This window comes from Acinonyx jubatus, chromosome C2, assembly GCF_027475565.1.
Source record: "Acinonyx jubatus isolate Ajub_Pintada_27869175 chromosome C2, VMU_Ajub_asm_v1.0, whole genome shotgun sequence".
Lineage (NCBI taxonomy): Eukaryota > Metazoa > Chordata > Mammalia > Carnivora > Felidae > Acinonyx > Acinonyx jubatus.
In genome coordinates, this window is record NC_069384.1 from 150,000,647 (window position 1) to 150,027,247 (window position 26,601).

The 26,601-nt window shown below is 49.9% G+C and overlaps 1 protein-coding gene across 7 annotated transcripts in view; it reads right to left on the minus strand.

The window, feature by feature from the left end:
* XYLB (xylulokinase) overlaps positions 1-26,601 on the minus strand; it is a 94,353-nt gene that overhangs the window by 64,364 nt on the left and 3,388 nt on the right. For 5 of the 7 annotated variants that reach the window (XR_008298078.1, XR_008298077.1, XR_008298076.1 and 2 more), the window contains exons 3-13: positions 18,535-18,604; positions 16,694-16,774; positions 13,750-13,836; positions 13,016-13,144; positions 12,183-12,248; positions 10,787-10,859; positions 8,862-8,980; positions 5,174-5,255; positions 1,669-1,709; positions 1,018-1,133; positions 168-283 (exon numbers count right to left, since the gene is read on the minus strand). Coding sequence is in view for 4 of the 7 variants with exons in the window: in XM_027040702.2 (XP_026896503.1) it covers positions 168-283; positions 1,018-1,133; positions 1,669-1,709; positions 5,174-5,255; positions 8,862-8,980; positions 10,787-10,859; positions 12,183-12,248; positions 13,016-13,144; positions 13,750-13,836; positions 16,694-16,774; positions 18,535-18,604 (980 nt within the window). In the remaining 3 variants the exon portion in view is untranslated. Of the gene's footprint in view, positions 1-167; positions 284-1,017; positions 1,134-1,668; positions 1,710-5,173; positions 5,256-8,861; positions 8,981-10,786; positions 10,860-12,182; positions 12,249-13,015; positions 13,145-13,749; positions 13,837-16,693; positions 16,775-18,534; positions 18,605-20,139; positions 20,283-26,601 lie in introns of those variants that run through there. The other 2 variants (XM_053221668.1, XM_053221669.1) reach the window with 2 other exon arrangements.

Here is a 26,601-nt window from a genome sequence, read left to right on the forward strand (position 1 = left end):
GGTCTCACACTAGTCTGGAAGGCCCATGGGGCAGAAGGATAGACAGGTAGGGCTCCCCTTGGCTGCTCCATGGCCCTCACCTCCCCATACCCCTGAGGCCCTAGGCCCTGTCCCTTCTGCCAGCAACCGCTGCCCTTGACAGGCCCAGGCATCACCAAATCGCCTACCCAGGTTCCCGCCGTTCCCCATCTCCGTGGACCGCAGTGCCTCAGAGAACTCACTCCAGGAACAGGAAGCTGACTCATCACGGATCTTCTCTCTCATGAGGGAGCCATTTTTAAAGCTGCAGAAGCACACACACCTCTGAGGGAGGGGCCCAGTACTTGCTGACTGCACCCACATATTTTGGTGAGGAATCCGAGGGAGAAGGGCTGCAGGTCAGGCTGGACCACAAGGTATCGGGCCCAGCAAAGGCCCCTCGGAATTGCAGGGAAACGCACTGGTCTTGGGCTCTTGTGGGGTTGCCACAACCAGCCCTGAAATACCAGCGAGAGACAGGGAGCTGTGGCTTCTATACATCATACCACCCGGATGATGGAACAGAGCTGGTAAACTTAATAGACCTATATATTCTCCAATGGTTCCTGGGGCCTAGAGGCTCAGAAACTTCCCTGAGTAGCTTCCAGTGGGTTTCCAAAGGCCTGTGATCAGGGTACAGAGCACACCTCCTCCATGACGACTGTCAGGAGGCAGGATGTGCTTCTTACCATTTGTCGAAGGCCTACCATGTGCTAGGCACGTCATAACAACGCTACGAAGTAAACCTTTTATTCTTCCCATTTCATGAGCAAAGTGTGACTCACATGTGCTGTGGCATCTGCACACAAGATATAGGTGTTGAGGATGGGACTGCAATCTGGGTTTGGGGACGACTCCAGATGCCGGGTGCTTCCCCACCCAGCTCTGCTGTCAGAAGGACCCAACGAGTCCCGGGGTCTCAGCTGCTGAGCACAATGACTTGAGGGCTCCAGATGGTACCAGACCTGCCCACACCACCCTCCTCCCCACCAAGCCTACCAGAGGAGTGCCATGTAGTGCTGGGAGCCAACGGGGTTGCAGAAGATGTGCCCTTCCAGGGCGGGCATGGGCTCCTGGAGCCAGAGAAATAGGGTGTCGCTGGTGCCCAGGCTGACCTGGGAAGAAACGGGCAGAGGTGAGGCACCTCTCTGCTCAGCTGTACCAGCCCTGACCCCCATCATGTCACTCCTGATGCCGTTGACCGCTGATTAAATGTCCCTTCCTCGGAGAAACCTCCTTCTGACCCTCCCACATCAGGTAAGTCCAAAGTTAGCAACCAGATTTAGGATCTCATGGAAACTGTAGGCCAATTTCTTAGAATTTAACGACAATTACATCTAACTAATGGTTTGGGTAACAACTGATTCCCCAATGACTTTCCCACTAGACCCAGAAGGGTCAGACCCTTCTGTCACTGCACCAAGCAAGACTGGCCACTGTTAAGGGGACCTGCCAGCAAAGGCCATGACCTTCTAACAGAGGAGATACAAATAGATCCTGGGGCCTAGGTCTTCCTATCCCCTCCTTCAGCTGCCTTTTGGGGCCAGCAGACCCTCTAATAGACAACAAAGATGCTACTGGGGCCCAGAACCCCTGTCCCCTAGGGCAGGAAGAGTTAGCTCCGCCTGTAGGTGTGAGAAGTCACCTTACCGCAATGTCACCTTCCTCCAGCCTCATGCCTGCCAGCGACGCTGAGAATAGGAGGGGAGCCTCTGGTTAGCTGGAGGTCACATGGAGCCACAAAGCAAACCACACTCACCCCCAGGTGGGAGCCAGCCCCTACCTCCCGCCCCAATCCACATGCTAGGGTAGAGGAAGGAACAGGGTGAGTTGAGGGCTCAGGATGGCCCAAGGGAAGGTCCCAGGGGTCAGGGGGTAGAGTCCCTGTGGTCATGCTTCCCAGCTTCTTCTAAAAGGGCCCAAACTCCCCACCATCAGGTGCTCACAAGAGTGCCAAGAACCAAGGGGCGCAAGTCAAGACATCAGGATACACACAGCAGAGTGTGTCACAAGGTGAGGCAGGAGTTGGGGCTTCCTTCCACCCAAGCAGAAGGTAAAGGGGACTGTCCGTCCCCCTTAGACATGAGGCCCCTAAGAGCAATTCTTGTCTGCCTTGCTCACTGATGTACTCTGGAGCTGAAAGGTCTGGCATGCAGTAGGTACTCACTAAATGTCGAGAGACTGAATGAATAAGTGAGTGAAAGGAGATGTGGGAAGGACAGATGTACTCAGTCACTTCTGCTGAGTACAACCAGCCATGGGTACTGCTGAGTACAAACACATCCAGTGTTTGGATGTGTCCCCAGACACTGGAAGCCCCATCAGCCTCCACTGGCAGGGACTGGGGAAATAAAGCGGGACGACTGGACCGTAGGCAACCATTAAAATGATATTGCACAAAAATATTGCCCAGGTTAGTTAAAATAAGATATGTTTACTTATGAGCATAGAAAGAAAGTTGGAAGGATAGCCATCAAAACTGTAGCTGTAGCTACCTCAGGGTTAAGAGATTATGGATGATTTTTGCATCCTTCCTTTGGTTCGTCAGTATTAAAAAAATTTTTTTTCCCGCAGTGAAGAGGTATCCCTTGTAAGAAAAAGAGCACAAGCGTCTGTTAGTCTGTTTGCTTGTTACCCCTGCTGTTTTAATGAGGGAGCAGCTAATACATTATTTAAAACACCAGCAGAGCGGGGCGCCTGGGTGGCTCAGTCAGTTGAGCCACTGACTTCGGTTCAGGTCATGATCTCACGGCTCGTGAGTTCGAGCCCCACGTTGGGCTCTGTGCTGACAGCTCGGAGCCTGCTTCAGATTCTGTGTCTCCCTCTCTCTCTCTGCCCCTCCCCAACTCATGTTCTGTCTCTCTCTGTCTCAGAAATAAATAAACATTAAATAAATAGATAAAACACCAGCAGACTAAAGGCCAGACTTGGGGAGGAACCGACTAAAGGGCTACCTGCCTGGGATCTCTAACATTCAGCCTGAAACCGAGGTCCAAGAGGAAGGATCGGAAAGCTACTTTTTTCATTCCTGCTCAAACATGCCCAGAAGCTCACTGCAGTGGTTAAAAAGGCCCCTTCTTCCTCCTGACATGCTTCTAGTTGATAGAGGAGATACGAGTATATACACTGCCTAACGAGACTCAGTGAGGTTATTTTCATTCCGAAAGGAAAATAGACGTGGCCCACAAAACTGTAGAATTTTCCTAAATTGGTGCTCATAGACCAACTGTTCTCTGCTCTTCTCTGACCTCCCAACTTTTAGGGCTGATGGGAACTGGCCCTGAGTGGGCCCTGGGAGCCTGGGGCACCAGAACATGCACACTGCAGGCTGGAGATGCCTCTCGACCCAGGGACAGAGCATGAGGCTTCATGCCTCGCCACCGTGGAAATCAGGCCACTGTCTACCAGCGTCTACCTCCCTCCCCTTCACCTTTGGACCAGGAACACTGGGATCCTTCCTCCAAAACCTGGTCTGTTTGGTTCTGTGCTCTGACAACAGGGTTCCGCATGATCGTCTACAGAAATTGCTCAGGGACAGGAAGGGCCCTTGTCTGGCTCCTGGGGATCCCCCCAGATACCAGAGCCACAGCTGTCCCGGGAGAGACAGGTCACAGATGCGGCCACAAGTGTGGCGGGGACGTGCTAGCTGTCCCCTCAGCTCCAGAGCAGACAGGCCGGAAGCAGACTGAGGAACACCATGAGTGTTATTTGTAGTAGTGGCTGAACAGCAGTGACTTAAATGTTTTTTCCTCATCACGAAAATATACACAGACACCGCAGAAAATATGAAATCGAATACTACTGCTAATAATATAGCCACTGTTATTAAGAATGAATTTTAACCAGGGCTCTATTTCGAGGCATACAACTACACTCCTAGGCACACATGCCTCTATTTATTTTTGATGCTCATATCCTGCTCGTCTACACAGCCAACAGAAGGAAAGTACAGGGAGGCTAGTGGGTGTTGAAACCGGGAGAAGGGCTGAAGTCTGAAAATAGAAAGAAATGTGTTTCAAAGGAGAGTGAAATAGAACAGACAGCCACGGGGTGCCGGGGTGGCTCAGTCGGTTAAGCGTTCGACTTTGGCTCAGGTCATGATCTCACAGTCGGTGGGTTTGAGTCCCGCCCTCAGGCTCTGTGCTGACGGCTGGGACCCTGGAGCCTGTTTTGGATTCTGTGTCTCCCTCTCCCTGCCCCTCCCCTGTTCACTCTCTCTTGTCTCCCCCTCTCAAAAATAAACATTAAAAAAGTTAAAAAAAGAAAGAAAGAACAGAGAGCCACGCATGTTCCCTGACCACGGAGGAAAGCAGGAGAGGCTCTACGAAGGGAAGTCAGCCTCCCTTGGACAGCAGACCCTGGTCCTCGGCCACGTTACTTGACCCTCACTTCCTTAGAGCAGGAGCCTAGGAGGGTGATTTAGGGTCGAGTTGCCAGACAAAGTGGAGGACACTCAGTTAAACTGAATTTCAGAGAAACATGCTTTGGGACATACTTACGCTAAAAAATCATTGTGGTTATGTGAAATACAGATATCGCAAGGGATGCGCTTATATTACATTATTATTTGTTGTTCCTCTGAAATGGGAGTTACGCTGGGTGTCCTGTACCTGTATTTGTATTTACCTGGCAATCCTAATTTGGTGGCTCGTTAGGGACAGGGCTGCCGGGGGTGGGGCTGAGGGGCAGCGGTCTGGTGGTACAGTGTGGCCATCTGGCCTTTCTTCAGAGACCTGATGACCCCTCCTGGAGTGGCTGGGGGAGGGAAAGGTGTTCGGATGAGGAATAATTCATATCCATAGAGCAAATGATGGGGAGGAGACCCAAGACCATGTCCCAGAGGAAGGGCTGGAGGAACTGAGATGTTTAGCTTGGAACAGAAAAGGCAATTGCAAGGGGGGTGGTGGGCAGGACTACCCTCCTTAACCACTGATCAGTTCTCACCTGGGGCGGAGGGGGAGCCCTCAGTGGCTCCAGAAGGCAGAGGCAGAGGCAGAGGCAGAACCAAGGTGGGGGAGGTACAAGGAGGCAGATTACAGGCCAGCAGTGTGGTAGGTGGCCAGGGAGGAAGGGTTTCAAGAGGCTCGACTGGCTGACATTCTCAAATGGACCCAGTCAGGCTACTTGGGAGAGTGAAATCCTGCAAGGTACTCACCAGGGTTGTCCCCAGTAAAGGCCACCACTTGGCATCCTGGAGGAAATCCATAGCGCTGGACGTAGTAGGAAGAAATGGCTCCCTGAGGAGAAGCAAGTACGCCCTATTGAAGCAAATCCCACCTGTTCACAGCCATCCAAACCTCAGGTTGCAAGAATGCTACAAGCCCCAGGTCACTGGGCCTGCACTCACATCACTCCCAAGGGATGTCGCAACAGGATGTCCCCTCCTGTTCACAAAAAGCCAGAGGAACCCAGCACAGGCTTGGAACTATAAATTTAAGGTCATCCCACTGCCTTGAACACCACTGGATTTTGAGAGGCAGCTAGAACAAACCAATCCCCATCTTGTACTTTTTTCGTAAGCTCCACATTCTGGTATAGCATTAATGGTAAATACATAACCAGTGGACACACAGTAAGCAAATTCACGGAAAGACACAATGCCTTACATACTCATTCTATCAGCCCAGCAATCTGATTGGTTATTCTTAAACATGCAGGGCGCCTGGGTGGCTCAGTCAGGTAAGCCGCCGACTTCAGCTCAGTTCATGATCTCACGGTTCTGAGTTCAAGCCCCACATAGAGTTCTGTGCTGGCCTGCTTCTGGTCCTCTCCTGCCCCTCTCCTGCTTGTGCGCGTGCTCTCTCTCTCTCTCTCTAAAATAAACATTAAAAAAAAAAAGAAGAAGAATCAACATGCAAATGCAGAGGTCAACTTTCTAGAGAAAATAAACCAAAAAAATGGCAGTGTGGGGGAGGGAACTCCCCTGAGAAGCATGGCCCCCAAGGCTCCTCCAAGGGCAGCTGTGGGACCAGAGATCAGAGACACCCGCTGGACAGACCCATAGAAAACACAGCTATAAAAGAGACACTGTTTTCCCCCCCTTTCCCTGACTTTACCTTAGTTCTAAAAGTTTGAAATAAACGATGGGCTTTCCTGGGGCCTAGAAAGAAATTTTGCTCCTTATAGCAAAATTTCAGTCTTACATCAGACTAAGCCATCTCCTGGGAGAGAAATGTCTCAGACCCCGTTGCCTCCAAAAACAGAGCCAGAGTCAGAGTTCATGTGCAGGTGGCTTATTTGGGAAAGTGACCCCAGAAAACGAAAGGGGACCTGGGGAGGAGGGAGAGGCCACCCAAAGGTACATTGTCAAGCTGGTCACCACTGTGGGCAGCGTCCGAGGAGCCGTGTAAAGGATCTGGGGTTGTCCACCTGGGAACGGGGTGAGGGGCACATCTCCACAGGCCCCCACTACTGAAGGGTGTCCCCTGGGATGTTAACTCCCTGGACCTCCAGGTTTGCAGAGCACAAACACGGAGTCACAGAAGCCCTGGGCGGAAAGGGAGGGAAATGAGATCCCACCCCGGCAGGCTGCGGCCAGGTGACACTGAAAAGCCACAGCAGCTGGTCAAACAGATGGGTTAGGAGGCTGCGAGGCAGGGCTGGAGAGGCGTCCAATACCATCCATCTCCAGATATCTTCCTGCAAAAAACGTGAAAGCTGCCTGGGCACCACCTTCCGAAGAAGGGATGATGGGAAACACCGGTTCCGCTTGTCCCCGTCCCCCGACCCCCCCATCACGTGGGTGCATCTGTTACAAATGAAAACATGCTTTTCAGAATCGGTTCTTTTTGGTTCCTCAAGCTGCTAGTCTGTGCACGAGCTCCCTCCTGGAGGCATGTGTTCCCGGCATAAGGAAAACAAAGCCTGTTGCCGTGGACAAAACATTGCTTCCCATCTCACACAAAACCAGAAGCCGTGCATGGAATACCAATCCCAGAGGCTGGGCTGTTTCCTGTTGGCCCTTCCTTATTCCTTCTGCTGTGCTTCAGCAACGCTGGGTCCTGAACTGTCCCCCTTCCGAGGCGGGGGACACCCCTCCCTAAGCTCTGTACATCGGTGCTGATCTCAGAAAAGTGCTTTCGTGGCTGGGACTCTGAACGGGCAGCACAGTGGCAGCCTGATCCTTCTCATCACCCTCCTCAGGCCTCAGGGACCCTTCTCCTTCCTTCCTGCTGACATCCTCCACCACCCAGCCGTTCTGTGTGTGGCACATGTTCCTGCCAAGGGCCCCTGAGGGCAGGGCCCAGCTGTCTACTCCATTCTCCCCACAGAGCAGCCTAGAACTAAAGTCCGTTAACTGGGGGAAACCAAGGCAAATACACCCAGCCAGTGTGTATTCTGAATGGGGGTGTCGTGCTAATGGTTAAATGTTCTTCATCACACCGTTTGTCTTTTCGCTACAGAGTTGTGTGAGTTCTTTAGATATTTTGGATGCTAACTCCTTATCAGATACATGATTTTGAAAAAATTTTTTTAATGTTTATTTTTTGAGAGAGAGAGAGAGAGGGAGAGAGAGAGAGAGCGCGAGCGAGCATGAGTGGGGGAGGGGCAGAGAGAGAGGGAGACACAGAATCTGAAGCAGGTTCCAGGCTCTGAGCTGTCAGCACAGAGCCCGACGTGAGGCTCCAACTCATGAACCATGAGATCATGACCTAAACCAAAGTCGGACGCCCAACCGAGTGAATCACCCAGGTGCCCCCAGATACATGATTTTTATGTATATTCTCCCATCCCATAGGTTGCATTTTTGGTTTTCTGAAGTTTATTTGAGAGAGAGAGAAAGAGAGAGAAAGCACGGGGAGGGGCAAAGAGAGAATCCCAAGCGGGCTGTGTATCTCCAACACAGAGCCCCACAAGGGGCTCAAAATCACGAATGGAACCGTGAGATCATGACCTCAGCCGAAATCAAGAGTCAGAGGCTCAACCGAGGGACCCAGGCCCCCGGCTTCTCAGTTTTGTCGATGGTTTCCCTTTGCTGTGCGGAAGCTTCTAAGTTTGATATAGTCCCACTTGCTTTTCTTGCCTATGCTCTTGGTATCAAATCCCCAAAATCATCACCAACACCTGTTTTTCTCTAGGAGTTCCATGCTTTCAGGTCTTCCATTCAAGTCTTTCATCCATTTTGAGCTCATTTTTGTGTGTGGTGTAAGAGTGGTCCCGCTTCATCCTTTCCCATGTGGCTGCCCTAAATGTTTTTCATATTGCCCTTGGGACCGAGAACTATCCTGAGCACTTTAAATGCATCAGCTCACTTACAGCGCACCTGGGTGGCTCAGTGGGCTGAGCGCACAACTCTTGATTTCGGCTCAGGCCATGATCTCGCGGTTTGTGGGTTCAAGCCCTGCATCCATGCTAACGACGTGGAGCTTGCTTGGGATTCTCCCTCCCTCTCTCTCCACTCCTCCCCTGTTTGTGCTCTCTCTCTCTCTCTCTCTCTCTTTTGAAATAAATAAATAAGCCAGGGACTACGCGCTCCGTAGCTTCCTGGCACCTCTTTGTATTTACTCCTACTCTCTGCCTCCTTCAAGCTTCAGAGGTGGTTCCGACCCCAAGAATTTCAGCATTCTGTGTATTTTTTCCTAACGTATGCAATCACCCACAACTTACACCTTCAACTTTTCTTCCTATCCTAATAAATTTCTAGCAGAATTTTCCTAAGTCCCCCTACCCCACACCTCACCGCCACGAGGCAGTCATATATACTTGCACCTGAGTACCTGCTAAATGCAAGGCACTGATCAAGACGTTCGGCTTTGACTTATGTCAGAAGCTTCTCTTGTACACTGCTTTCCCCAGTAGCTGCCAGCTCTTAAAGGAGCCACGCCGCCGGAAAGAGGACCTACCACAACGGAGCAGGACGGTACCGGTGAGCCAAGCTTCTCCTCTAAATGAGGAGCACAGGCAGCAAGGCAGACCCGCGACCAGACTTTGTCCTTGATCTGCAACAAATTCATTCCAGAACCTGAGGGAATGAAGGAAACAAGAAACAGAAACATCTTTAGAAAGGACCTTTTGGGAAAATGTACAAGTGGGGCAGAAGGCCAATCATTCTCTTGCAGCAAACTTATACTTGGACCTCTTCCCACCGGAACGTATACGGTGTGCCTGGGTCATTACAGAGCTGGCAAACATGAGGTCCACAGGGGCCCTTGGAAACACACGGCCCCGCCTCCTCTGCATATCCCTCATGGGCTCGAGCTCCACCATTAGCCTGCAAATCTGCAGCCCTAAGACCTGACAATACGTAGACCAGGCACTGTTCTTTGTGGCCCCTGGGTTCAAGGTGTCTGCTTGGAGGCAGCCCTGTGCTGATGTGGGTCAGCCCTCAGGATTTCCCAATCACATCTAACTTATCGAGGGAAGCTAAGCCTGTCTGAAAACAATCTACTGCTCGCGAGGCTTTCCTGAGGACGGCGAGGGGGAGACGAACCAGAGCACAGGGGGAGGCCTCCCGTCTTCCTCCTCCCCTGGGTCCAGGTGGAGGCACAAAGACATCGGCCGGATGCTAATGGAGTCATGCACCCAGGTGAGGAGGTCAGACCACAGGTAAATCAGGGGGTGACCTCTCAGGGGGGTGAGGACAGCGGCGTGGAGGGTCCGGCTGAGGCTGAAAAACGCAAACCTCTGGACTGCCCCAGGAGTGGGGCTGTGACGTTCCCCCCGCAGCACAAACAGCCCCAGGGGAGGTGTGGCGAACACAAGTGGACACATGCTGTTCCAGGCTTAGGGTTCTGCTGGTCTCACTTCTCCAGAGCTACCTGTGGGAACCTTCTCTTCTCCAGATTGTGAGTGAAGCTGGGGGACCGGCTTCCTCTCCCTGAACACTAGAATAACAGCTGGCATACGACAGCACTCAAACACTCCAGATGGAGTCCCAGGAGGCTCTGAGCATTCCAAGACTCCTCTGAAGCCACGTTCATAGGCCTGGGCTCTTGCTCTGCGTTCTGGTCCCTCTTCTGTTGGCAGGCCTTGCAGCCCGGCCTCATGCAAAAGTGCCTTTGGCAGCCTTGTCCCAGCTTTCCTTCCTCCCTGGCATCACCCGCAGTTATTTTGGGCAAGGTTTTGGACTCCAGAAGCTCACCACTCTCTTGCGTTCCCCAAGAAACGACTCCAGGGGGGAGCCAGGCTCCAAGATGGCTCGTGCTCAGCCCTGAGCCCTGGTGTTCACACCTTGTGAGGTCCCTGTCTTCCTATACCTGGGGAGGTCTGTTGTGACCAGTAGGGTGGGGCAGCAGGGACGGTACGACACTTCCAAGACTAAGGTGTAAAAGATTCTGCAGCTTCTGCTTGACTGCACTTTCCTCTCATCCCTCACCCGGGGGGTGGGGGTGGGGGTGGGGGATCCAGCTCCAGTGTCGTGAGTGGTCCTATGGGAGGGCCACATGGAGAGGAACACAGGCCTCAAACCAGTTCTGTCTGGAGCCCTGGAAGTGGATCCTCCAGCCCCAGTCAAGCCTTTACATGACTGGTCCTGGTTGCCAGCTTGAAGGCCACCCCATGAGAGCTCCTGAGCCACACAAGCCAGCCAAGCTGCTCCAAGATTACAGACCTGCGGAAATTCTGTGAGATCATCAACACTTGTGGTCTTTGGCCGCTAAGCACCGGGGACATTCATTACACAGCAGAAGACAATATGCTCCCTTCTCGGCAACAGACGACAGGGCTAAAAGACTAGCACCCAGTCGGGTGGACAGGGCTCACGCTGCCCACAGCCCCACATGTGCACGTGCATGCGGAACAGGCCAGCGCCGGGACTCTGAAGGCTTACCATCACTGCAGTCGATAGGAGAGTAAGACCCAAGGAACAGGGAGGCAGCAAAGCTACTGACCAAAGAAATTCTCTGTAAAAGCAAGAAACAGTCAGCTAGGACTCATTTCCATAAGCCACCGAATCCTCTGATGCGCACAACATGAGAAGAGCTTTCAATTGAGGAGGGAAGTGGAAACTTGGAGCAAGGTGCCCCGTAATGGTAGTGACTGAATATCTTGGGTACTAGAACATCTGAGTATCTGGATCACCAAGACTCCTTGGGAGAGCACCTCACGCTGCCGTTTCTGTTGGGCCATAGAACTCAAGTCCGACAAAGCAAAAAAGCAACAAGCCCTATGAAAAAGCCGTGCTTAGGGAAGTGGCTTTTCTACCCAGAATCCAGGAGGTGTGATGCTGATCTCCTTCCTCCATTCCTGTGGTCTTTATATCTAAGTCACAAGGGAAGGGGGGGGTGTGTGGCCACAGGACTCAGAACCAACAAAGACACCCTCGGGGGTTCAGAGCAACTTAAGCAAAAACCAGTCCCTCAGGAGCTGGAGACTGATAATGGATTTCAAATGTTGGCCTGGGGGTCTGTGCTTCCAGGCGGGAATCGCCGGCCCTTGGACCACTGCAGAGAATGCCAGCACCTCCTGCCCCGTCCCCCCTCAGGCCACCTTGGTTCCACACGGAATTTGGAGAGGGTTTTACATCTCTGCCCTTCCCCTCCTCCCCGAAATCTACACAGCACATGCTGCAGAGTAATCTGGAACCCTGAGTCATTAAATAACAAACCGGATGCTGTTAACTCCCAAGATTAAAAAGGCACTTTGGTTAAACATGAGCTGATCGTTTTCTAATTATTCAGAGACGAAAATCACTAGCCAAGGTGTCAAGGCTGCTTCTCAGGCGGCATTAAGTGCCAGCTCTCGGCGACCGTGGTCCAAGAATGAATCCGAGTTTCTGGGACACAGGCTCCGGTTGAAGGGCCACAGCTAGGGACACAGGGGTTCAGCTTTCCACATTTCTGGAGAAAACACTGAGCCCACACCAATCAAGTGCCTGGTAGCCATTTCCATGCAGGAAACTGAGAAGACGGAGACTCAAGGGCACCTGGAACTCCTACTCAGGTGGCCGAAGACACCAGTCCCCACTGCTCCCACCCTGCCCCTGCCCTCTGCCCCCTGGGGTCAGGAGATGCCCTGACTTCTCTTTCCCACGATTCCATTCTTTCCTTCCTCTTTGGAAACAGCTCGACAATGAGGGGAAAAAAAAAGCCAAACTGAATATATCATTTTCAATGTCTGCTAATCCATGCTTTTGGCCAATGCGCGCGAGATGTATTTATACTAAAGGTAAGTATTATAAAAGGAATTCAACTGTGACTGAAATCAAAGAGGAACGCTGAACCGACCTCCGTGTGTGAGTAGGCCTCGGGGTTCTGCTGGTAAATCTTCGCGATCTGGTTTCCCGTAAACCGCTGCAGAGAAGAGCGCAAATTCTTAAAAATCCATAACCTATGTGCAATGATCGGCTCTCACAAAGTGAGGTTAGCGTAGCATGCTCTGGATATTAGTACAATGGAAGCTTTCTCAAGGCCTCGACTCTAGAAATGTTTGCTGAACACCCTCCAGGAATAAGCCTCGCTCCTCACCCGCAAGGCAACAGCGAAGCTGACCAAGAGCGCCTGCGCAGGGTATTTTCCCCGCCCCCCCCATTGTTCTCAAGGCAGGAGGGGTCACATGACCCCAGCTGCGCCAGTCGCAGCCGGCCCTGGAAGGGTGGCTGAAGGCAGCGGGAACCAAAGCTGGCTTTTTTTTTTTTCTTTTTTGGAACTTTTCCAGGCGCTGCCTTACATGCACTAACTCCTCTCGGGTTCAAAACTGCTCGAAGTGTGGGTGCTATTTTTGGCCCCCGCTTAGAGGCTGAAACGGAGGTGCCATGGTCGCCCCAGTACAGGGCCGCTCGACACGAGGAGCACAGCCACGTCCACGCCTCAGCTCCCTTCTACGAAAAGGGCAACAGGAGGTCCGTCCTGGCTCGCCAGCAGCAGAGGGAGGCAGGACAACCGGGAGCAGACCCAGGGGCCAGACACCCACGTGTCTCCTGTGATTCCCCTGGGGGTGGGTCGGCAGCTGTGTCCTCCCAGACACCCAGGGAGAAGGGGCCAGAAAGGACCAGAGCCAGCAACCGGACCTTCCTCCCAGGACCAACCCTAATCCCCAGCCCGTGGCAGGTGCGGCGCACCTCGTAGGCCCGGGAGCCTGTGAGGCAGCTGAGAGCCTGGGCGCCGCCCACCGCGGCCTCCAGCTGGCGACACTGGGCTGTGGTGCTGGAGTCCATCCACACCGGGCTGTCGCTGATGGAGAAACAGGCCTGGAGGGGAGGAACAAAGGCGCAGGCTGGAACGATGCCTGCTGACTCTGGGAGCCACCCTGGCCTTGGCGGTTACACTGCCAATCACGGCTGTGATTGCATGTGACCTAGGAAAACCCACGGGCAAGCCCTTCGTGCCCAAATCTTGGCCTGGCTCCGCGGGGTCTTTCCCCAGAAAGCTCAAGGTTGAAGGTTCTAATAAGGACACCTGAGCACTGCAGGCAACACTAGAGATGAGCAGCCAAGTGCAGTGTCACGGAGGCATCTGAAGCTGGGAAGCATGGAGAAGACACAGCCTGCCTTCCCAGCATCACCAGGAGGCAGCACGCCCCATGGGGAGATCCCCGAACGGGGAACTAGCCAGAGCCATGCCAGACCGGAAGGGACCCTCTGATGAGGACTGTTGGCACCCCACCCTCTGTTCAGACACCAGGGATACCCATTGGGGGGCAGGGCAGACCATGTTCACAGCACTATTGCCCGAGCCAAGTTCCTATACCCTTGACAATGCACAAAAGCCCCAGACTTCAGGGCCCACAGGGGCTTGGGCCCTTCACCCCACCCCACAGAATTTTCTCAGACTCCCACAACATGGCCATGGTTACCTGCAGCTGCTTATGTAACGGGAGGTCTGGTGACAGGCTTCTCAGCACCTGGCTGGCCCCAGCCTTCCAGTATACACTTCCATGTTGCTGTCGAGGGAAAACACACGCACACGTTCACGCGGCTACACACCGTTACCACTTTGGAGACACAGAAAGACTGCAGACCACACCCCGAAAGAAACGGGCTCCAAGCCTGCCCCTGCCGCTTCTTAGTCACAGAACTCATCACCTTTGTGAGACTTGGTTTTCATTTCTAGAAAATGAGAGCTCTGCCCTGTTCACCTCAAAACTTACAGGAAGGGTCCGAGAAAGAATTATTGGTCTGGATTTTGGTAATTTCGTAAAGTTGTATTTAAATATGTTGCTCATAATATTATCTGAAATTCACGCCTTCATTCACTTACCCATTCATTCATTCAACAAACATTTATTGAGCACCTAGATCATGCCAGGCAATGAGACAGATGAATAGGATAGTACTGCCCCTATTCTCTTGACACGGGGGTTGACACAAGGAAAAAGACACAAACATACAATTATAAAACCCCATGGATGTGCAGTGGCAGGGCAGCGGGAACACAGAGGAAGGGCATCTAACCAACTGGGAGCACTCATGGGTAGAGGTGGACATGATTAGTAGGAAAGGAGCTGAGAGTTGAGTGTGTGGGTGTTCCATGCAGATAGCAACCACAGGTGAGAGGTTGGCAGGTGTGGGGAATGGTGGCATTCTTTTTATTTATTTATTTTTAAGTTTATTTATTTTGAGAGAGAGAGAAAGCATGAGTAGGGGAGAGGCAGAGAGAGAGAGGGAAAGAGAGAGCATCCCAAGCAGGCTCTGCACCAGCAGCACAGAGCCCGACGCGGGGCTCGAACCCACAAACCACCAGATCACGACCTGAGCTGAAGTCGGACGCTTAATCACTGAGCCACCCAGGCTCCCCGGAATGGTGGCATTCTAAACAGTGGGCTGGGTCTCAGGTGGGAGGTGGTGGGGACAGCCTGAGCACCAGGGCCTTGACGTCCGTACTCAGGAGGCTGGGGTTTATCGGGGAGGTGTGGGAACTCTGGATTAGCAGGGGAGTGACGTGGCCAGGGCTAAATGTATGAAAGGGTTTGGGGGAGTCACAAAGAAGGTACAGGGGAGGCAGGGAGGCTGAAGCAGAGACCCAGAGAAAAATCATAGACGTTCGGCCTGAGGCAACAGAGGCAAAATTGGAGAGACGGTGGTAGATTCAAGAGTCACGTAACAAATCAATGGGACATGGGGACCCCCTTGGACATGGGGTCAAGGATGATGGGTGGGTTGTGGCCCTGGGAAAAGACAGACCACTCAGTCTAGCACAGAAGTTGGGATACCTGGCCATGGGGCCGGGGGATGCCCAGGAGGGACAGGGTGTCCCAGCCTGAGGTTTAGGTAAGAGAAGTGGATGAGATCACTCAGAGAAGCCATGTAGTTTAACAAGGACAGGAGCAATAAATTCCTGTCGGGTTAGGGAGAGAGAGGGGGAGAGAGAGAAGGTGGCTTTAGAAAACTCAGTAAGCACTCTCTGATGAGGATGTGAAAATAGGCTAATTAGGCATGGAGCAAAGTGATTCAGAGGGTACGGCTCAACTTGGGTCCTGACTCCCCCTCCCAGCAGCTGTGTGACCTGGGGTAAGTGACGTCACCCCTCTGTGCCTCTGGGTTCCTATATAAATGGCAATGATGACAAAAGCAGTAGCTAGGGGTGCCTGGGTGGCTCAGTCAGTTGAGTGTCCAACTCTGGATTTCAGCTCAGGTCACGATCTCATGGTCTGTGGGATCCAGCCCTAAGTCAGACTTCGTGCTGACAGCACAGAGCCTGCTTGGGATTGTCTTCCTCCCTCTCTCTCTACCCCTACCCCACTCATGTGCGTGATCTCTCAAAGATTAATAAACTTTATTTTTTAAATTTATTTGTGTTATTTATTATTTTTTATGTTTATTTATTTTTGAAAGAGAGAGCACGAGCCGGGGAAGGGCAGAGACAGAAGGGGACACAGGATCCAAAGCGGGCTCTGTGCTGACAGCAGGGAGCCCGACATGGGGCTCAAATTAACAAACTGTGAGATCAAATCATGATCTGAGCTGAGGTCGGGCATGTAACCTAGGTGCCCCTTAAATTTATTAAAAAAAATTTTTTTTTAACGTTTATTTATTTTTTTGAGACAGAGAGAGACAGAGCATGAACAGGGGAGGGTCAGAGAGAGGGAGACACAGAATCCGAAACAGGCTCCAGGCTCTGAGCTGTCAGCAGAGCTGACAGGGGCTCGAACTCACGGACCACGAGATCATGACCTGAGCTGAAGTCGGCCGCTCAACCGACTGAGCCACCCAGGCGCCCCTTAAATTTATTTTTAAATGTTTATCTCCTTTTGAGAGAGAGAAAGACAGAGCTCGAGCAGGGGAAGCACAAAGAGAGAGGGAGACACAGAATCTGAAGCAGCCTCTAGGCTCTGAGCTGTCAGCACAGCACCCGATGCGGGGCTCGAACCCACGGCCCATGAGATCATGACCTGAGCCGAAGTTGGATGCTTAACCAACCGACTGAGCCTCCCAAGCGCCCCTAGAAGTATAATTTCTAACTTTGCTTCTGCTTCCAGGAAACACAAAAGCAATTCTAGTGCTCCAAAGCAGGCATCCTAAATGCACGGCAAACGCCTCCCCCCACCCCACCGGAGGACCTCTATCCGGTTCTGCCTGACCCAGTGTCCTGTTCCGTATAATGCTTCACAGTACGAACTGCCTCAGATCCTTCAGCAAGGAGGCAAGCTATACATCCTCTGAGGTAGGAGGGCGGTAGGGGTCTCTACCAGCAACAGCAGGGTGCAGTGGCTCTCAAGGACAAGCATTCCCTCCAGGGGAGCCCCACACCACTGCCCCACAGCTGCCCCGCACGCTGCATGGAGGCTGCTACATACAAACCTGGCCGGCCCCAGACAGGGCGAGGACTTGAGAGAAGTCAAAGCCCGAGGCCTTCATCCTCTCCAAGATGATATCCAAAGCCTGAGAAGACAAACAGAGCCCACCGTGACTGTCCTGAACCACTGAGTCAGGCAAGCCCACGAGCCTCCACACTGAAACATAAGTGTTCGCCATCACCCCGGAGATGAAGAAGAGCTGATGGCCTGGGATACGTAGGCACTAGAATAATTAACCAAAGTAGAGATCCACCAAACGAAAAGGTGAAGTAGGGTAAACATAGTTTAAATAGACGGAATCAGAAACCACTGGTCCTCAAATTCTGCTTCTCCGATTTGTGACTTCCAAGCACTTGGCAAGAACAAGGTGGATCATACTGTGGTTTCTTTTCTCTGCATTTTCAACCCACCAGACCAGTGGTCTGACTTCACTGCAACAGAGAAGTGAAGAGTGACGTAGACGGCCCCGTCAGAGTGGGGACCAGGCCTAGACTCCCCACGTCCAGGAGCACCAGGCTGGAAGGAGTAGGTGGAGATGGTCGCCACTTGTCCCAATCCCCGTTCCACCCTCTACCATCTGGGTGCAATCTTCTTTTTTTGCAAGACCCAAGCGTGGGATAAACAGTGCTGCCCAGAAGAACCTGACACTTGCCCTAAGGTTTCAGGGCAGGATTAGAGATTCACCCCAGGCTGCAATTCCCCTGAGGACAGAGCAGCCCCTGGAGCTCTGACCCAACTTCACCATCCCCTCCCTATGCTGGGAGGGCTCCTTTCACAGCCCCGGCTGTGGCTGCCAACTTGGCCCCCCTGGCCAAACCTCAGGCAGGGAGTGGGGCACCCCTGGAACGGGGATCGGCGAAGCCAGAACAGGTCCAATCCTGACGGGCCTGCTCACGATTAGAAATCACGTGGCCCCACCCCCAAGCCTGGCTCTCTATCCAGTGCTCACTACCCCAAGTTAAAGCCTTGGCCTATCAGAAGCCCCCGGCATTATCAGTAGAACCTCTAGATCAACTCTTGCCTGTCACGCCCACCGTCCCTTGGTCTGGGGCTCAGCCCTAACAAGTACATTCTGGCTGGCCTGTCTGGTGGAAATCTGTCCTTTACCCCAATCCTCCAGTATGAGTCAGGGTCAAGTTGATAAAATGTTTAAAAATCACACCAATCGTCCTAACAGAAAGAATTCGGTATAGGGAATTAATTGCTTAGACCAGTGTTGGAGGCCTGAACAAGCTTTGGTGGGCACATTAAGGACAGCCTTTAGCTGGCTCCCAGTTGTAGGGTCTCGGGACCCCCGAGGCAGACTCCAGCCCTATTATGCTGGTCTGTACTGGCCATACCCCTGGTCCTGTGGCTTCACGGGTCGCCCATATTTGGCTACAGGTATCTTCCTTTCTTGTTGGTCCTGAGCAGGCAGGCCTGTGTTGGGGTCCGGCGGAACCTGACTGGTCAGGTCATAAGCCACCGTTGAGAAGTTCCCCTGCTTCAAGAGCTGAGGATTCTGAGGGCTGAGCACGAAGACACCAGTGCTGTGTCTGGATCTCGGGGTAAAAGGGAGGCCACAGGGCCTGCCTGCAGAGTTTCTGGCAAAGGTTTGGGAAGGCGGCATTCTGAAGATGCTTACTCACTGGCAGGACTTGCAAGTTCTCAGCACCAGACCTACAAGCCCCGTGCGTGTCCTCTTGGCTCAAGAGGACCAGTTGAGGCTGAGTCTAGCCTTAGGAACCATGCAGACTCCATTTCCCAGTGAAGACTTGGTCTCAACAGAGGGCTTCCCAGTAAATCAGCAAGTCCACCAGTGAGACAGGCTGGGGCCAGGAGAAGGTCAGGGATCCCTATGCTTACCCGGACCCACATCAGGACTGGAGATGTCACTGTCAGCCCCTCCTCATGAACGTGAACTCCACCCTGAGTCCTACAAGGAGAATAAGACAGAGTGTCGGCAGAGCCTTGGGCAGGGGTGCAGTGGGGGGCAGACCCCGGATCCCTCCAATGGAAGAAGAAATGCCCTTTCCCCAACCTCGACGGGAACTCTAAACTGAACAAGACTGAACAGTGCTGGCAAGATGGAAAGAGAAGTCCCAGCAATTGCTCAGTGGTGACGATTCTCAGAAGACACCAGCAAAAATATGCCTTCTAAAGAGGAAGGACTCACCCTGGAAGGCAGGCATGGCGTCACTTGGCACTGTGGCCGCGAGGGAACTAGCAGGCGCAGGGCTGGATTAAAACCCTCCCAAGCCCACTGGGGTAGGCATGTACTACAGAAGTGCTGTGTCTGCGGGAGAACTTGGCTCTCAGACCAGGGAGCCCTTGGATTGCAAGCCTGGAGAGTTAGCTGCCTGGGCCCCTCTCCAAAATCCAACCCTTTCAACTATGAGTTTAAAAACAAAACAAAACAAAACTCAAAACGAAAACAGGCTCCAAATCCATACCAAGATGCTATTAGATAACCATGTGATCCAGACATTCTATGCCTAACTACCAGCCAAGAGAAATGAAAGTATACGTTCACAGACAGGTTTGTATACAAGTTTTCATAGCAGCCTCATTTGTAACAGTAGAAAACTGGGGTCAGCTTAGGTATCCCTAAGCAAGTGAATGGATAAATTGTGGTGCGTGTGTTACACACACCAGCAGGGATCGTGCTGAGTGAAGGAAGCCAGACACAAAAGAGTACATATTGCGTGATGCCATTTATATAACTTGCTAGAAAATGCAAATCCACCTGTTTTGTGGTTTCCCAAGTCCAGTGGGGGAGGAAAGGACAGAATGCAAAGGGGCACAAAGAATCTTAGGAGTGATGCAGATGGTCTGTATCTTGACTTTGGTGGTACTTTCACAGCTATAGGTCTGCCTCTATCAAAAGGCACTGAGACTGTACATTTTAACGGATGCCCTTTTTTTGTACACAAGTTATACTCAATAATACTGATATTTTTAAAAAGATACTGTTAGGGAAAAAAGTGAAAAAGAGCAGCAAACTTTCCCACAGACAAAAGGGGCGCTCAGGTGGCTCAGTCAGTGAAGCGATGACGGCTCAGGCCATGATGTCGTGCTTCATGAGATCGAGCCACACGTCGGGCTCTGAGCTGACAGTGTAGAGCCTACTTGGGTTTCTCTCTCCCGTTCTCTCTCCCCCTCACTCGCTGATGCTCTCTGACTCTTTCTCAGAATAAATAAACTTAAAAAAAAAAAAAAGAAACTTGTTGGGGCGCCTGGGTGGCTCCGTCGGTTGAGCATCTGACCTCAGCTCGGGTCATGATCTTGCGGTCTGTGAGTTCGAGCCCCACATCAGGCTCTGTACTGACGGCTCAGAGCCTGGAGCCTGCTTCGGATTCTGTGTCTCCTTCTCTCTCTGCCCCTCCCCCACCCATGCTCTGTCTCTCTGTCTCTCTCTGTCAAAAATAAATAAACTTAAAAAAAAAAAAAAAAAAACACTTGTCGGGGCACCTGGGTGGCTCAGTCAGTTAAGCATCTGACTCTTGATCTAAGCTCAGGTCATGATCTCACAGTTGGTGAGTTCTAGTCCCGCGTTGGGCTCAGCGCTGATGGTGCAGAGCTTGTTTGGGATTCTCTTTCTCTGCCGTCTCTCTCCCTCTCTCTCTCAAAATAAATAAAGTTAAAAAAAAAAACTTGTTAAAAAAAATCACACATTACATACATTCCTTTATAAGGACTGTTCAGAATAGGCAAACCCATAGAGACAGAGTAGACTGGTTGCCAGAACTGTAGGAGGAGACATAGGGAGTGACAGCTAATGGATACAGGGCTTCTTTCTTAGGTGATGAAAACGTTCTAAAATTAAAGAGTGGAGACTGTTACATAGTTCTGTGAATATATGAAAACCACTGCACTGGACATTTCATTTCTTTCTTTCTTTCTTAAGTAGGCTCCACGCTTAGCATGGAGCCCAAGGCGGAGCTTGAACGCACGACCCTGAGATCAAGAGTTGGACGCTTAACTGACTGAGCCACCCAGCTGCCCCCTGAATTGTACATTTTATTTATTTACTTTTAATTTTTTTTAATGTCTATTTATTATTAAGAGACAGAGAGACACAGAGCATGAGCATGGGAGGGGTAGAGAGAGGAGACACAGAACCCAAAGCAGGCTCCAGACTCCGAGCTGCCAGCACAGAGCCCCGACGCGGGGCTCGAACTCGCAAACTGAGAGATCAGGACCTGAGCCGACATCGGTCACCCAACCAACTGAGCCACCCAGGCGCCCTTTGTACATTTGAAAAGAGTGAATTCTTTGGTATGTGAATTCTGTCGCAAGAGCTTTGCCTGCCTGCCTTCCTTCCTTCCTTCCTTCCTTCCTTCCTTCCTTCCTTCCTTCCGGCAAGGCCTTCTTGAGACTTAGGTTTAGAACTGGCACAATGGTAGTTCCTTCACATTCTCTATTGGTTAAAATCAACAGGTCAGGAAACGACTCCATCTCTTGACTGAAGGAGGTACCGAGTCACATCGCCAAGGGCCTGGGGAATAATGGTCTTTTCTGCAATATATCCCAACATGCACAATCCACATGTCAAATATATTAAAACACACGTGAAGTACAGGCACCTTGGTGGGTCAGTTGGTTGGGCATCCGATTTCGGCTCGGGTTCATGATCTTGTAGTTTGTGGGTTTGAGTCCCACATTGGGCTCTGCACTGACAGGGCAGAGTCTGCTTGGGATTCTCTCTCTGCCCCTCCCCCACCTCTTCTCTCTCTCTCTCTCTCTCTCACTCACTCTCTCTCCCTTTCAAAATAAATAAATCAACAAAAGAAAATACATGTGAAGTATTCAAAAGAAGCCCCAGACAAATGGAACGACAAAACGTGCGCTTAGCTAGGAAGACTCAATCTCACAAAGCTGTCAATTCTCTGCAAGTTAACTTATAAATGTAATATGATCTCAATAAAAATATTAACAATTTTGCTTTCTGGAACCTTAAAAGATGATTCTAGAGTACATTATCAAAAAAGAACAGGAGGAGTACCTGAGTGGCTCAGTCAGTGGAGCATCTAGCTCTTGATTTCAGTTCATGTCATGATCCCAGGGTCATGGGAGTGAGCCCCATGTTGGGCTCTGTGCTGAGCATGGAACCTGCTTAAGATTCTCTATCGAAAATTAAGGGGCGGGGGGGAGAACAAGAAAGAATGGCCGTGGAAACTGAGAATGAAGAACAATCAAAGGGGACCAACAATTCCAGATATTAAATCATATTGTAAAGCTAGAATAACTAAAACAACATGTTACTAGCTCATGAACAGACCCACCAATCAATGGGCCAAAAGAAAACACTCAGAAAAAGACCTAAACACACACAGAAATTAGCATATAAAGCTGGCATCTCAAATCCGTGAGGTAAACACAGACTTCTAAAAAATGGTGTCAAAAGCACTGGAGAGTCATCGGGAAAAGACTGAAGCTGGAAATAAATGGCATGCCATGTACTTAGATAAACTCCAAATATTTTTATATAAAACTGAATCTTGCAAGAACCAGAAGAGAACAGCGGTGAATTCCTTCACAATCTTGGAATGAGGAAGGCCTTTGAAACTCTGACTCAACATCTAGAAGCAACAGGAAAAGACTGAGAAGTTCGGTGGCACAGGAAACAAAAGCCCATGTGTGGCCACGACCCAGTCGCAAATCAAAACAAACAAAAATCTGGGGAACCTATTTGCAATTCATTTAACGAGGAGATCGTTCCTCTAACATTTGAAGAGCTCCTAGAAATAATCAGTCCATCAGAAAAATGGGCAAAGGTCAGGAAAAACTTCACAGAAAAAAAAAAACAACTCAACTAGCCCTTCAACATATGAAAAGATGTCACCTTCATGCATAATAAGAGAAATGCAAAGTAAATCCACATAGAGGGACTACCTTCACCTCTCTGATTGGCACAGAACTAAAACTCTTTAACAACCACACCGCATTTAGGTGCTGTGGGAAACGCACTCTCATGCATTGTTGGTGGGGTACAAATCCATACAATCCCTATGGGAGGCAATCTGGCCACATCTTCCAAAATCATACATCTATTTGCTCTTTGATCCAGCAATCGATTTCCAAACTTTCATCCTGCAGATACACGGGCACATGTCTGTAAGGTAACTCACTTTTCACTGCAAAAACCTAAGGTCCTTCAGTTCTATCTACACAATGGAATACTATGCATCCTATAAAAAAGAACACAGAAGCTCTATGTACTGATGTGGAAACACAGGCAAATTATATGAAACGAAAAAACCAAAGTACAGAATGGTGTGTACCATACTTTTTTATCCGGAAACAAGGGAGACAATGAAAATACTGACACCTGCTTATATTTTGATATAAAACACTGGAAAGATACACAAAAACCAATGAAAGTTCTCTGTCGAGGAGGGCAGGAGGGACAGATGAGATTCAGAAAAATTAAGACTTGTCACTGCACGCCTTTTGTTTCTTTCAAATTATGTACCAAGTACCTGCAATGCCTATTAACAAAATAACTGTATTAAAACAACCGCTTTGGAAAAGAATTTGACAGTTTTAAAACCTACCCTACAACGTAACCATTCCTGAGTATTTCATTTCTAAGACAAATGAAAGCTTATGCTGACACCAAGACTTGTGTGTGAGTTTCACAGCCTCTTTATTGATAATAATAAAAAACTGGAAACAATCCAAATATCCCTCATCAAATGAATGGATAAGCCAACTGTGGTCCACCAAGCAATAAAAAGAACAAACTGTTAGGTGCCTGGGTGGTTCAGTCGGTGAAGTGTCCGACTCTTGATTTCGGCAGGTCACGATCTCATAGTTCTTAAGCTAGAGCCCCGTGTGAGGCTCTGTGCGGACAGCGCTGGGTCTGCTTGGGATTCTATCTTTCCCTCTCTGTTTGTGCCTCCTGCATGCATGCTCTCTCCTCTCAAAATAAATAAATGATCTTTAAAAAAAAAGAAAGAAAAGAAAAAGAAAAAGAAAGAGAAAAAGAAAAGGAAAAAGAAAAAGAAAAAGGAAGGGGCACCTGGGTGGCTCAGTCAGTTGAGTGTCTGACATCAGCTCAGGTCATGATCCCACGGTTCACGGGTTCAAGCCCCATATCGGGCTCTGTGCTGACAGCTCAGAGCCTGGAGCCTGCTTCGGATTCTGTGTCTCCCTCTCTCTCTCTCTGTTCCTCCCCTGCTCAAGCTCTGACTCTCTCTGTCTCTCACAAGTAAATAAATGTTAAAAAAAAATGTTTTTGTGGGTTTTTTTGTTGTCTTTTGTTCATTTGTTTGTTTTTTAAAGGAAGAGCAGGGCACCTGGGTGGCTCAGTCAGTTGAATGTCCAACTCTTGATTTCAATTCAGGTCATGATCTCAACGGTTCATGAGATTAAGCTCCAGGTTGGGCTCTGCGCTGCGGCTTGGGATTCTCTCTCTCCCTCTCTCTCTGTCTTTCCTCTGCTCTCTCTCAAAATAAATAACCTTAAAAAAAAAAAAAAGAACAAACTATTGATACACGTAACAACCTGGATGAATCTCAAAACAAATATACGGAGTTTTAAAAGTCAGACCAAAAAGACGGGGCACCTGGGTGGCTCAGGGTTAAGTGTCCGACTCTTAATCTCGGCTCAGATCTTGATCTCAGGGTCGTGAGTTCAAGCCCCATATTGGGCTCCATGCTGGGCATGAAGGCTACTTAAAAAAATAAAATAAAAGTCAGATAAAAAAGAGTCTATTATTATGATTCCCTTTATCTAAAATTCTAGAAAGTGGAAACTAATCCATAGTGATAGAAAATTTATCAGTGGTTGCCAGGGGTTGGGGTTGGGGAAGAGGAATAAACTCAAAGGGGCACGAGAAAACTTTTGGGGGATGGAAATGTTCATTATCTTGATTCTGGTGATAGTTTTATAAAGGAACATCTATGTCAAAACTTATAAAGCTGTATATATTATACATATGCAATTTATCATAAGTTATATCTCAATAAAATTATAAAAATTAAAAAAAAACAGTGGAGGAGGAATGAAGCAGATCTGTATATATCTGCTTTGAAAGATCTTAAAAATGTAACTGGATAAAAAAAGCAATACTGTATTTTGGGTATGGATAGCTTTTTTTTTTCTAATGGAGGGGACTGATTGACTCATTGAGTTGAAGACAGAGTGAGGTAGAATTTAAAAACTTGAAAGAATGGAAATCAAATGACTTATGTTTTCATACCGTCATATGAAATCCAGACCATAATGACAGCTGGAAGATCTGGAGGTGAAACAACATCCTTCTAAATAACACACAAATCAAAGAAGTCTCAAGAGAAACTAAAAAAATATTTTGAGGGGTGCCTGGGTGGCTCAGTCGGTTGAGCATCTGACTTCGGCTCACGTCATGATCTCGTGGTTTGTGAGTTCGAGCCCCGCGTCGGGCTCTGTGCTGACAGCTCGGAGCCCGGAGCCTGCTTCGGATTCTGTGTCTCCCTCTCTCTCTGCCCCTTCCCTGCTCGCGCTCTGTCTCTCTTTCTCTCTCAAAAATAAACATTAAAAAATATCTATTTTGAACCAAATAAAAATGAATATATAACATCAAGGTCTGTGGAATACAGCAAAAGCAATTCTTAGAGGGGAATTTATAGCATTAAAGGCAAATATTTAGAAAAGAAAAGCTAAGATTAAAAATCTAAGCTTCCACTTCAGGAAACTAGAGAAAGAAAAGCAACGTAAGCTGACAGCCAGCAGAAGAAAAAAAACCCTAAAAAATGACAACACAAATCAGTGAAAAATGGAAAGAGGAAAACAGTAGAGAAAAATCAACAAAACCAAAAGCTGCCTTTTCAAAAAGATCATTAACGTGATGAACCTCTAGCCAGGCACACCAAGACAAAAAGAGAGAAGACACAAATCATCAATATCAGAATGACAGAAGGGTCATCGCTACTGATCCCATAGACATCCGAGGAAAAGAAAGGAATAGTATGAAGATCTCTATGGCCACACATTTTATAGCTTAGATGAAATGGACCAATGCCCTGAAAGACACAAGCTACCAAAACTCAAACACACGTGGCCTGTAGTGATAGAAACTAATACAAACGCAAGATGGTTTCCAACCGCAGCTCAAAGGAGGCACATCAGCTAAGGGGGAAGGAAAGATGGTTAACACAATGTGATCAGCAGTGGGTGCTGCACAAAGAGCCAGCAGGGAAGTGATATCTTTTACTCTAATGTCTATTTATTTTGAGAGCGAGAGCACACATGAACAGGGGAGGGGAGAGGGAGAGCACCCCAAGCATGTGGCACACTGCCAGGGCAGAGTCCAGCAGCACGAACTCAGAGTCCGACACTTAACGGACTGAGCCCCCCAGGTGCCCCTAAAGATTTTATTTCTAAGTAATCTCTACACCAATGCCAAGCTCAAACTCACAACCCCGAGTTCAAGAGTTGCACGCTCCACCGACTGAGCCAGCCAGGCGCCCTGGAAATGATATCTAAACGTCGTTTAGGGGCGCCTGGGTGGCTCAGTTGGTTAAGCATTCCACTCTGATTTCGGCTCAGGTCATGATCGCCTGGGGTTCGCCCCCGACCCTGCGCTGACAGGGTGGAGCCTGCTTGGGGTTCTCCCTTCCCCTCTCTCTTTGCCCCTCCCCAGCAGGCATGCGTGCACTCTCTCTCTCCCCAAATAAACAATCCTTAAAAAAATAATAAAAAATAAAATAGTCGTGGAGGAACACGTCCACCAGGACCTCTCAGAGCCACCTCAGAATCAACAAGTCCACAGCTGTTATGGACTGAATTACCGCCCCCCGCCCCCCCGCAAATTCCTGTGTTGAAGTCCTAACCCCCAGTACCTCGGAACATGACTGCATTTGGACAAAGAGCCTTGAAAAAGGCAATTAACTTGCAATGACATTATTAGGGTGGACCCTAATCCTGCATGACTGGTGTCCTTATAAA